Consider the following 11808-nt stretch of genomic DNA (forward strand, 5'->3'; position numbering starts at 1 on the left):
CAATATTACATAGCCCCCCTCCCTATTATAGATAACCAGATATAACCCCAGTATTAGGTAACCCTCTCCCTGTTATAGATAACCAGATATGCCTCCAGTATTAGGCAATCCTCTCCCCAGTATAGCTAGCCAGATGTGCCCCCAGTGTAACATTGCCCCCCTCCCTAGTATAAATAGCCAGATGTGCCCCCAGTGTTAGCCCCCAACCCAGGATAGATTGCCAGATGTGCCCTTAAGCCGCATCTACACGAGTAGATGCGGCCGCGATGCTCCTTATCAATGGAGCCGCTTAAGCGGCTCGATTGATAAGATCCGACAGGACGGATCTCCGCACCGCCGATTCCCTGCTCGCTCCCCGCGAGGGGACAATGGCAGGGAATCGAGCGGAAGATGAGCGGGGACGAGCGGGGAATCGAATGTGGCGCGCGAGCGGGGACGCGCCGGGCACGCGGAAGAGGCGATCCGGCAGCTAATCGAGCCGCCGGATCGCTGCAACGTCTCGTAGTGTAGACGGGGCTTTAGTGTTAATAGACCCCTTCCCAATATAGATAGCCAGATATGCCCCCAGTACTAGGTAGCCTCTCCACCATATGCAGAGTATGCTTGCACCAGTGACTCACTTGTCAGCACCGCCTGGATCTCTCTTTAGCCCTGACTGTCTTATTCACAGTGTCTCATCTCTATGACACCCTTCAGAGGTGCACATAATGAGACACCACTAGAGGGCGTCATAGAGATCAGGCACTGCAATTATGCAGTGACAGGGCTGAAGAGGGATCCTGGTGGTGCTGTATGCAGGCTTTGAATCAACGTGTATGTATAACGTGCAGTGTCCATTTCAGCTCACATATAACATCTGTGTTATGCAATGCACACACTGTGAATGCAGCATTGGGCATTGCACTTACCTGATCCAATGAAAATCATCAGCAACTGCTTTCCATTGGTTCAGTTCCAAGTTGCATACATTTATATAACATTAACATCAAAATGCATCATCTTGAAATTATTAGCGACTCACTGACCACCTCTGGAAGGGAATATTTCAATAAAGCCAGTAAGCTATTTGATTAAACAGTTTGAAGAATGAATTATGTTGGGTTTCATTCTTTTTTTCCCCTCTCCTTTAAAGACCCAGATGGTCATCTAACTGTAGCAGAGTCCCTGAAGAAGGAATTTGACAACCCAGAGACCTCAGACTTGAAGTTTTTAGTGGATGAAAAGTACATTTATGTGCACAGAGTTCTTGTACAAATCAGGTAAGACAGCTGGGAACAGAATGGAGGGCAGGATCACAGACTGGTGAATGTAGACATGTTTGGGCACATTGTTTGTCATCTGCTGCTGCACGAGTGCTCATCACGCAGGGACCGCAGTGCATCTAGCCAGTGGGCATGCAGAGTGTTCCCGGGAATGAGTCACTCAGTATGCTGAGGTTTGCACATATAAACAAGGACTGGCAGAACTTTCTGTGCTTGTCTACCTTCAGATGTGCAGGTCACTTGGCAGATTGCAATCTGATTGGCTCATGTCTGGCATGGGGTGCAGTCTGCTATGAGCACTGACGATGATATTGATGTGGTGTTTTTTCATTTTGCTTTTAGGTGTGAATATCTCCGTTCATTTTTACATGATCGTAATGAAGACGTCATTGAAATGAATCAGTTTTCCTATCCTGTATTTCATGCTTTCCTGGAATATTTATATACCGATAATATCAGCATTTCCCCTGAGGATGCCATTGGTAAGGACGGACATATGTAGTGTTTTCCTTTCTGCTTGTTACAAATACAGTAATTGACAAGTTCTATGTGGTTCTCAGAAGCTGTTCTCCTCCAATGCAGTCTGTGCCCTGAGGTGTAATGTAGAGCTAGGCCTGCGGCGGTGCATACATATGAATTGGCCGCCAGGAGACTTGGGCGCAGGATACAGCCGGTATGGCTTATCCTGCTGCTGCACAAGTCCCGGCGGCGTTAAATACTATTCCCCCTCTAGGTCCACGTGGATAGTGGGGAATGATGTAATTCGGCTTCCAGCTATTGTTGGAAGGCGAATTTCAGTGTTTTAGAAGAAACTTCAGCTCCGTCTTCTGACGGTGCCGAAGTTACTGACTGTGCACCACTATAGCCGTCCTATTACGGTCTATGGTGGCGCCGGCTGCACCCAAATCTGCGCTGTAATTACAGCGCTCGGCTGCGGTAACCCTGAAGGCTTCAGTATCCACTAGAACCGTGGTCCTCAAACAACGGCCCGTGGGCCAAATGCGGCCCCGAAGGCATTTTCACTGGCCCCTCCAAACGCAAAATGTATATTTTATAGATGTGGCCCACTGCACCTTTAAATGTTGGCGGCCCGCATATAGAATAGCAGTGCTGGCACCCTCCAATCCACATACTGTAGAAGCCAGTGAGCAATCATTTGCTGGCTTCCAATCCAATTCTGAATCAGGTGACACTGCTTTTCAACTGGACAGCAGGTTGTCACCTGGGTATGCTTCACTGTCTGGAGCACAAAGACGTTCTTCGGGCGCCACTTGACTGAATGGGTGCTGCTGGGAGGTCTCAGGACATGATTGGGGGAAATCAATACCTAGATTCAATGTAAAGTTTTTCAACATCATTTTATCTATGCGCAAAGGTGGATCAGCGCATCACCAAGCCGCCTCCAAATGGCCACTAATCAGAGGTGCGCTGGGCCCCCCCAAGAAACTACAAACGCACCTTGAAACCAAACAGAAGCTCTGCATAAACATCAATAAGCAATGCTATTAAATGGGAGCAGCTGACCAGAGTTACTTACATTTGTACATGGCGGGGAAAGGAACAGCGCTACTTAAAAACAGATTGCATCCTTATGACTACCTGCTTGAGAGTGCAAGCCCCACTAGTGGGATAAAATACACACCCAGCATTCAAATAAAATGCACCTGTCTACCATTGGAGGATGTTGGGTCCGTAATAGCTTGCATGCAACTTATTAGGTACTCGTCCCTCCCACTACGAAGAAGTCATCCCCCATGGGAGGGGCTCTAACACTAACTAATCCTATGTGCTTTGTAGGTATTTGCTAATGATAACAGATGTGAAGGCCATCTGAAGGTTTTTAATGCAAAGATCCCTTTTCAGAAACAGTTAAATGTGATTTTCTCTTCTCATGAGTTTATTGCTCTGAGGCCTTTGTAGTTTACCTCAGACATGCATTGGCATTGAATTATATTCTGTAAAATCTTGAACACCGTTTAGAATTTGAATTGTGAATGAGATTTCAGGGAGCTTTATAAACCTAAATGCAGCATTTCCTATTACAAGGTGACTATACTAAAGTATTGTTACTGCTGAGCAGAAACATCTGAAATGTCATGTAAAGCAACAAACAGATGAAATGTAACTGAGAGGCATAATGAGGCAATAGGATGCTTTTACCAAACGTCACGTTTACTGACACTGCTATTCATGTGCTTCTTATATATGTATATACTTCATATAGTGTCTTCTGTTCCTATCCCCTTCTGCTGTAACAACACTGTCATTTTTGTGCTTCCCCCTCCTCCCCCCCCCCCATAGTGTTCCATTCTTTATAGTGCCCTATAAAACAAAACAAAAAAAGCAGAAGGCATTTGCGATTATTGGGTTGGATTGAGTATGTGATGTCTCCCACAATACATCACTGCTGAATAGAGATATCGGCGAACACCTCACCCTGTACTACTTCCGGGTCGCTATTGATCTGTTAATTCTAGTAGCTCTTGTTAAGCCTCATACTCACCGGACAATACTTGCAGCTATGTTACCAGACGTCATGCTAAACGATGTTGCCCTCCCTGCAACGATCACACATTGTTAGGGGACGTACACGGGGGATTGGATCTTTAAGATCCCAGGCGACTCTGCGCAAAGTATCGCGATCGCTTACTTCCCGTTCGTGCCCATCATGTAGTCACGTGACGTTGCGAGTAGGAAGAGGCGTCTCTTAAGCACAGTCGTCAAGATGGCCACCTTGAATTTTTTTTTCCTCCTTGTGCTTCTCACTAAGCGGAAGCACAAGGGGGATGCGGAAATTTTTACGGCAGAAAGACTGAAGCCTCTTGTAAGAGTGCTCCGGTTTTTCTGCTGGAGAGATGGATCGGTGATCGGGAACCATGTTCCCGTTTACTGATCCTAGGGCTATCGGGGGACACCATGGGGGCGCGGAAGCGCAGCACCGCAGCAGAGCAGCCGCCTGGACGTGAGCTTCACGTCCGTCCAGCAGAAATAGTTAAATGGCAGGTTTATTTATTTATTGTATTTATAAAGCGCCAACATATTACGCAGCGCTGGACATTTGTTTAGGTTATACACAATATTTAGGGGTGACATATAGCAATATGACAATACAGGAATACAAGAAAACCAGATCACACAGCACAGTATAAGTACAAGGTAATGCTTAGTCACTGGAGGGGAGCATGGAGATTAGGCAAATTAGGTTCACTCAGATGCATAGCATGGGTTCACAGTAATGGAGGTGCATGAACAGGTAGGACACAAAAGGAGGAGGACCCTGCCTAAAGGCTTACAATCTAGAGGGAGAGGTAGGGACATGAGAGGTAGGGGACCAGAGTTCAGCTGTGGGTTTAGAGCAATTGTGAGGGGTAATAGGCCAGAGTGAAAAGGTGAGTTTTGAGGGCCTTCTTGAAGATGTTGAAGGAGGGGGCTGCCCTAATGGGTGAAGGTAGGGAGTTCCATAGTGTTGGAGTAGCTCTTGAGAAGTCCTGGAGGCGTGCATGGGACTGGGTGATGCGGGGGTCGGTCAGGCGAAGTTCATTGGAAGAGCGGAGTGTACCTCTGAGTAAGATCGGAAATGTAAGTTGGTCAGGTTTTGTGGACAGATTTGTAGGTCAGACACAGTATCTTGAATCGGATTCTGGACTGGATAGGAAGCCAGTGGAGGGATTCTAGGAGGGGAGCCGCCATGGTGGAGTGATGGGAGGAGTGGATAATTCTGGCTGCCACATTCATGATGGACTGCAGTGGGGCTATTTAATCATATTGTATATAACCTGCCCCATAAAGCTGCCTTTATAGCCATTACAGGTATAAAGTTGGGCCTGATGCATTTGTGGTCTGTGTTTATGCTGTATAAATACATAAACTGCTGTTTTCCATGCATCTCTGTTTAACATACCTACATGCTTCATTGATGTAAATGCGCCTCATTGTATTTACATCAACCTCCTCACAGTGTGCTGCAGCCACCAGGGGAATCACATCCCTTGCTGGCAAGTGGAGTGATATACAAAATCTGTATGAATAAAACTTTCCCTGGGGGTACTTACCTCGGGAGGGGAAGCCTCTGGATCCTAATGAGGTTTCCCCTCCTTTTCAACCTCCGGGATCCAGCACTGGCAGCCCTTGAACACGGAGCTTGTCTGGGGTTGGTTTTACTGCACAGGTGTCCTGCATCTTGGCTGTTACCGCCTAAACCGATCAGAAAGCTGATACTGCGCCTGCGCAAGAGCGCAGATTGTAAATATTGTCACAGGCTACTGTGCCTGCTGTGCACAGCTTGTCGGGGATATTCAAGGGAGCCAGCGTTGGATCTCCGTGGCTGAAGAGGACGGAAGCCTCATTAAGGATCCTGGAGCTTCCCCCTCCCAAGGTAAATACCCCCAAGGGCTTTTTTTCTTCCCTTACAGATCCACTTTAAAGTGAACCTCAACTGAAATGGAAAAAAAACAAATAAAAACCTGGGGCTTCTACCAGCCCCCTGCAGCCACTCTGTGCCTGGACCGTTAATCAACGATCCTCCAGTCCCCCGCTGCTGCTAAGTTTTGTTTTCAAGCGACTAGCCAGTCGATGGCCAGTGCGCATGTGTGTCTTCACTCACGTCACTGGGACTGTTTTGCGCAGGCGTGGTAGGATAAAATCTGGTACTGCATCTGTGCAGGACACTCCCGGCATCGGAAGTGAGGATGCTCCAAAACAAAACTTAGCTGTGGCGGGGACCGGAGGACCGTTCCAGGATGGCGCAGGCACAGGGCGGCTGGGAGAAGCCCCAGGTAAGTGAAACTCTAAAGGAAACCTAAACTAAAATGAAAAATAAAGACCTCAATGCCCCGAAAAAGAGACTCTTGTGTCCTCAAACATTGGCTAGTGTGTTCTGTATGAAAGTATAATTTGTGGAAGTGCCTCCTCACAATTTCTTATGGATTAACAAAGGGGGTGTCTTCAGCCACCCTGAAATGAGGCTAGAGCTCTCCATTCATTATTATTGGCTTTGACCAAGGGTGTGCAGGTTGTATTCTTTGTTGTATTTTCCTGGATGAAGATTGGAAATGCCTGATTATATTGGGATCTGTGAACAGACTGTAAACTTTCTATTTCTATGCAGGACTCCTGGAACTAGCCACACTGTACAGAGAGGAGAGGCTGAAGCAGCTTTGCCAGAGAACCATAAAACAAGGTATCTGTGAGGAGAATGCCATCACACTGCTGTCTGCTGCCGTTAAGTATGATGCCCAGGTACTAGGAAACTTACATATTGTAGACAAGCCAAAGTAGAAATCTCTTCCGTCCCAATTGTTAAATAAAAGTTTACTTGTACTTTATTTTGCCTGATTCCTTCCTTACTGTGGTGTGTACATATATGAATCGCATATCGTCTGGTCCAGGCCTACAGAAACTGATGCCATGTCATGAGTGCTGCCATTTTTCTATCCTCTGATCCAGCCAGGGGCACTGGGTACTGTCAGTCAGCACAGTAACCTGCCTATGCCTTGAGTGTGTCCCCTTGAGCCCAGCTTCAAATCCGATCTGCTAATCTTGTGTCTTGTAGTCAAAAGGAGGAGAGAACAGGAAAAGGAAGTGGAAGAATACAGTGACCCCAGTGTCTGCAGCCATCTTTAGGGCTGGTTCACACGGACGTCTGCATAGCGTCGCGTTTGGGGGCGTTGCGGCGGCTGCGCGGTCAACCTTTCAGCAGCCTTCGCGTCGCGTTCGGATGCGGTCGCGTTTTTTCTTCCCCTAGGGGGACATTAGCCGTCGCGGTTGGCCGCCCCTGGAAACTACATGTACACGAACGCAAGTGAAAATTGGGACCCGAACGCCGCGTTCGTGTAAACGCGTGTAAAAGCTTGGTGCAAATGCTCCCATTCACTTGAATGGGAGCGTTTAACGCGACGTTCCGAACGCTTGCGGTAAACGCTCCGCAAGCGTCCGTCTGAACCAGCCCTTAAGCTCTGCACCCTCCCACACATATACTATACTCATAGGCTTAGAGACATTCTCCCACAAGAGTCGCATTCTGTAGAGACAGACATCCCTGGACCCTCAGACATGAAACATCAGTCATGAATGCTGTTTCCTGTGCCCTGACATCAACCCACAATACACTATGCATATTACTTAATCATACTTCTATATTATATTAGTGACCTAAGCCCGTTTAAAAACTGCTCTAGGTCTGTCACCACACACACACACACACGGCCGGCCTCCTGGCCACTGCGTCCTGTCCCAACGGCTGTGTCAGTGCAGGACATGCACAGTAGCGCAAAAGCACGGACATGGGACACAGGGACACTTGTACTTTAATAGGTAGGATTATAACTCGCAGATATCTTTCCTACAATATGCATACAGTCTGAACTATACAGAACCAGTGTAACAAATAGCGTAAAATAGCAGACATGTCCTAGTAAGCAAACAATATAATTCCTCTCATATAACATAACCTGTGTACTGTACTTAGCCCCACATGCTCAACTTAGCAGTCACATAGAGAGAGACACACACACACACACACACTCACTCACTCACTCACTCACTCACTCACTCTCTCTTCAATCCACTACTGTTAAATGTGTGTGTGGCGTGCTACATGTTGCTGTGTATGGGCTGTTTGCATTTACACACTGTGTTGTCTGGTACTGCACTGCAAATAGTTCCGTATGTGTAAGCAGGCATGGCCCATAGACATGAAAAGGCAAATAGGGAACATGGGGGGGATTTACTAAACACTGCATTGCCATACATGAGTGATATACAGTATGTGCTGCACAAGATGCATACAGTGAACGTGAGTGCAGAAGGTTCAGTATAAACCAAATCTCTAACCCCCTAGCTCATGGTGACCAAGAACCAATAAGACAGTACAAGGGGAGCCAAAATACCAAAAAGCCCTCTTACAGAAAGTAGGAAAGGAGAAGGGGGGGGGGGGGGGGGAAACAATGCTTAATATCAATTTGCCTTTCCAACAACTGAAGGTATTTGCAATAAATCAGCTTCAATTGAGTAAGAAAGGTCTCCCATGATGCATCACTGCTGATTATGCAGATCCCTTTAAAATATTATCTGAAGGGCTTACAAGGCATTGGTCATAGAAGTAACTTGTTGCGTTTGACTTGTGTGTTTATAAGGCATTAAGTGGTTCTAAAAGCAGATGTCTCCTCTTGTTTTCAGGATCTTGAAGAGTTTTGCTTCAGGTTCTGCATTAACCATATGACAGTGGTCACTCAGACGGATGCCTTCGCCAACATGGATTCTGATCTTCTGAAAAACTTTATCAACAAAGCAAGCAAGGCTGGAGCATTCAAGAACTAATTGTTGCCACTTCTGCTGAATGTTCTACAGTTAAATGTGAGATTTGTTAAAAGCACTTACTGTATTTACTGGTTGGTCAGATGGTTTTATGAATGGACTTTTAAAAAATCAAATCTTTTGATGACAGGTTAAAACTGGTTACCACAGCAGCCATACACTTGTTGACTTGCAGAGTAGGTAATTATTTGTAAATCTGGCCATATTTTGTACATGCACTAGCCATATGGATATGCTTTGAATGGATTGTCCTTCATATGACAACCTTCTCTTTGCTGGGAACTGATCCATACCACTGCAGTCCCTTCAGGCCCTGAGCCAGTGACATGATGTGGTTACAGGTCATACAAATCCTCCATGTGATCCACACATAAGTACAAAATGACTGAAAAGTCATAATCCATGGCAAATGGCTGTAACTTACATTGGGTGTCATCAGCAATAGAAGTACAATAAGTGCTAATTCTTTATAATTTGCACAGTAAACAGTGGCGCTGCAGCGTTTATCTTGAAGCAAAGCTGCCTAATTTAAATTGACGTGATTAAGAAAAAGATACATAATCCAATATCATATGTGAAAACACATCCTCCATAGAGTACCGTGGCCAGCACTGAGCAGCCCATTCTGTCTTATGGAGAGTGGAGGTTGAGCAGAAGGGTTGGATGCGTCATATTTATATTAGCGGGTCCCGGAAGTAGACCAGTTTCAACCAAAGCTGTCACAAATGATTGTAGATGATGGAAATCTGGCATGTGTGCTGCTGAAGCCAAAGTCACGGTAAAAGGGATGCAAGTTAAGTTAATAGTCAATGAAGACTAATCAGGAGGCGTGACAGGTGGAAGGAACAGGACTAAGCTTAATGTTTACAGGAAAATTTCAATGTTTTGCACATTACAGCTGTAGCCAAAGTCTTTGCAGGTCATATATCTGCTATTTCAATCACATGGGAGCAGCTAAGGGCCAGTATTGTTTTAAGAATATTGCCTGCAACCACGCTGCCAGTTTACCAAATCTGCCGGCATCCTATCACCGGGCACGGCGGCAAACCAAGCACTCCTTTGACAGCAGCCAGGGAATAGAGGGATGCCCATAAGCAGTGACTACAGAGATGGACACTCCAGTGGGGTCAGCCTATTCCCATCACATTGCTAAACATCTCTTATATGCCACCTCCCTCACTGGACATTATGTGCATCCCTTCTGGCTGGACAAGGTGCTGTATCATTGTGTAAATTGGACCTATATGCTGTAAAACATATCAAACAACAATGCCACATTCACACAGGCATAAGATATGAAATGTGCAAGTTTGATTGACTTTCAATGCAATTGAGCTATACGATAACATTATCAAGAGATTGAAAGTGAATTGATGGCAGAAGCACACATGGCAACCAGTGTATGATCTGCAGGGAGGGAAGGAAGCAAGTGTGGGCATGATGGAGGCAAGGGGCATGGCTAAGCTTTTACAACTAGGAAGTTCTTGTCTCTGTAGCCACTGTTGTATGATTGGAATAGAGCTAGCTAAATGTTGGGCACATAACATTACTGTGAAATGGTGAGCATTGTGAGGTTATCACCAGAAGTGGTAACGAGATGCTAGTAATTTTGAGCTGATGCAATGTAAGTCGTTTGGAATTGAATTGGTCAAATGCCGTAACTGATGCTTTTGCATCAACTTGACATTATTGAAATTATTTGCATGTCATTGACAAGCTCTAGTTATGACCTGTAATGAGATGAATATGATTAGTTCATGCATGTGGCTCTAGGGAATGTGTCATGGCCTCATACATTACCTCACCTCCACAGCACAGATGAAAGCAGGTTATCTGACAGCATAGTAATCAGAGAGCAGCAATGTCAGGCCTACTACCCATGATGCAGTGCAGCAATGTTAAGCCCACTACCCATGATGCAATGCTTATTTGCAGTTGATGAACGTTGAATAATGAAAATGCAACTGGTCAGCTGTAATTGCTGCTGCAAATAAAGGTGATGAATCAGCATGTCTTTGGTTGTTCTGTGATCAGACTTGTTGGCCATGTATGTATAGGGATGAGTTTGCAAAAGTGAAACTGCGTTCGGCCTGTGTCAAAACATACATTCATGCATGTTTATGTGGGCTGTGGCAGAGAGAGGTCAACTCACCCCAGTTGCAGCGCTCTATGCCCTCCTACATCCTCCAACTGTGAGGAGGTGCTGCGACCAGGGTGAGTTAACAAAACACTCAGGTTTTGTTCTAGTCCTATACCGTGCCCAGCTGGTGGTGTAAGGACCCAGCAATAGTAAGGTGGATGTTGGCTAGTTGTGGGTGAGTATTGCAGATCTGCCGTCCCTGTCTGACCCAAGCAGATTTTGGTCTGGTATTCCTTTCTGATTGATCAAATGGTTTTTCTGGAATGTATTCAATCTCCTGAAATATTGCACTTCTCCTTGTGTGTGCATGTCCTTACCTTCTTGTGTAAATTGAGGCTTCTACAGCAAAATATATAATCTAATATCTTGATTACATGACTAGACGCAACAGAGTACATGGACTGTGACCTTTAGGTTCTGTGTGTTGCTCAGATTGCATCATCACATTGTTCAGACATAAAGAGGAAGATGCAGACTAAATCTCTCTGAAAAGACTGTAGCCTATAGCAATGTCTGTCCTCCTGATCAGGTAATTTAAAAGTTATTTGACATAAACTGATCAAGAAGCTTGTATTCATAAAAATAATCTCTATTCAGTGGTCTAGGAAGACGTTTAGGCCTGGAGATTGTATAAAATATATTGTACAAAAATTATATCAATCAGATAAACTCAAAGCGTGATCTAAAAAAACAAATGGTTACATTTTTATTTTTTTAATGGGACCAGACTAATGGACAGAAAATGGTGATGTGAAGAAAAATTTTTTTTTCCAATGCATTTGTAATGCGTTTTAAATAGTGATATAAAATGATCACATTAAAGTCTATCTGTATATGGTCATTATTAGCTTCTTTGTTAGACAAAAGTTAATTTATTCTGTTTGTATTGTAATTAATAAAGCTTTCTGAAAAAACTTTTTGTGATGAAAGAATATGTATTATACCTCTGCAACGCTTTGATGTGTTCCTGTGAATTGTTGAGTAGCCATTGTTCAGTCTCTGCTCCAGCCACAACTAGTGCTGGGGGTAAAATTGTCACTAGTGACAACAGTGGGAAAGCTGTGGAATTTGTTACACAGGCTCAATCTAGAG

The 11808-nt window shown here is 45.0% G+C and overlaps 1 protein-coding gene across 3 annotated transcripts in view; it reads left to right on the forward strand.

Moving 5' to 3' along the window:
* The window catches only part of RCBTB2 (RCC1 and BTB domain containing protein 2), a 75571-nt gene extending 63981 nt beyond the window's left edge, over positions 1 to 11590 (forward strand). For 2 of the 3 annotated variants that reach the window (XM_068267726.1, XM_068267728.1), the window contains exons 10-13: positions 1133 to 1259; positions 1605 to 1744; positions 6370 to 6500; positions 8439 to 11590. In XM_068267726.1, the coding sequence (XP_068123827.1) occupies positions 1133 to 1259; positions 1605 to 1744; positions 6370 to 6500; positions 8439 to 8579 (539 nt within the window). In that variant the 3' untranslated portion in view covers positions 8580 to 11590. The remainder of the gene's footprint in view (positions 1 to 1132; positions 1260 to 1604; positions 1745 to 6369; positions 6501 to 8438) is intronic. The other variant, XM_068267729.1, reaches the window with a different exon arrangement.
* Positions 11591 to 11808: the final 218 nt, after the last annotated feature.

This window comes from Hyperolius riggenbachi, chromosome 2, assembly GCF_040937935.1.
Source record: "Hyperolius riggenbachi isolate aHypRig1 chromosome 2, aHypRig1.pri, whole genome shotgun sequence".
NCBI lineage: Eukaryota > Metazoa > Chordata > Amphibia > Anura > Hyperoliidae > Hyperolius > Hyperolius riggenbachi.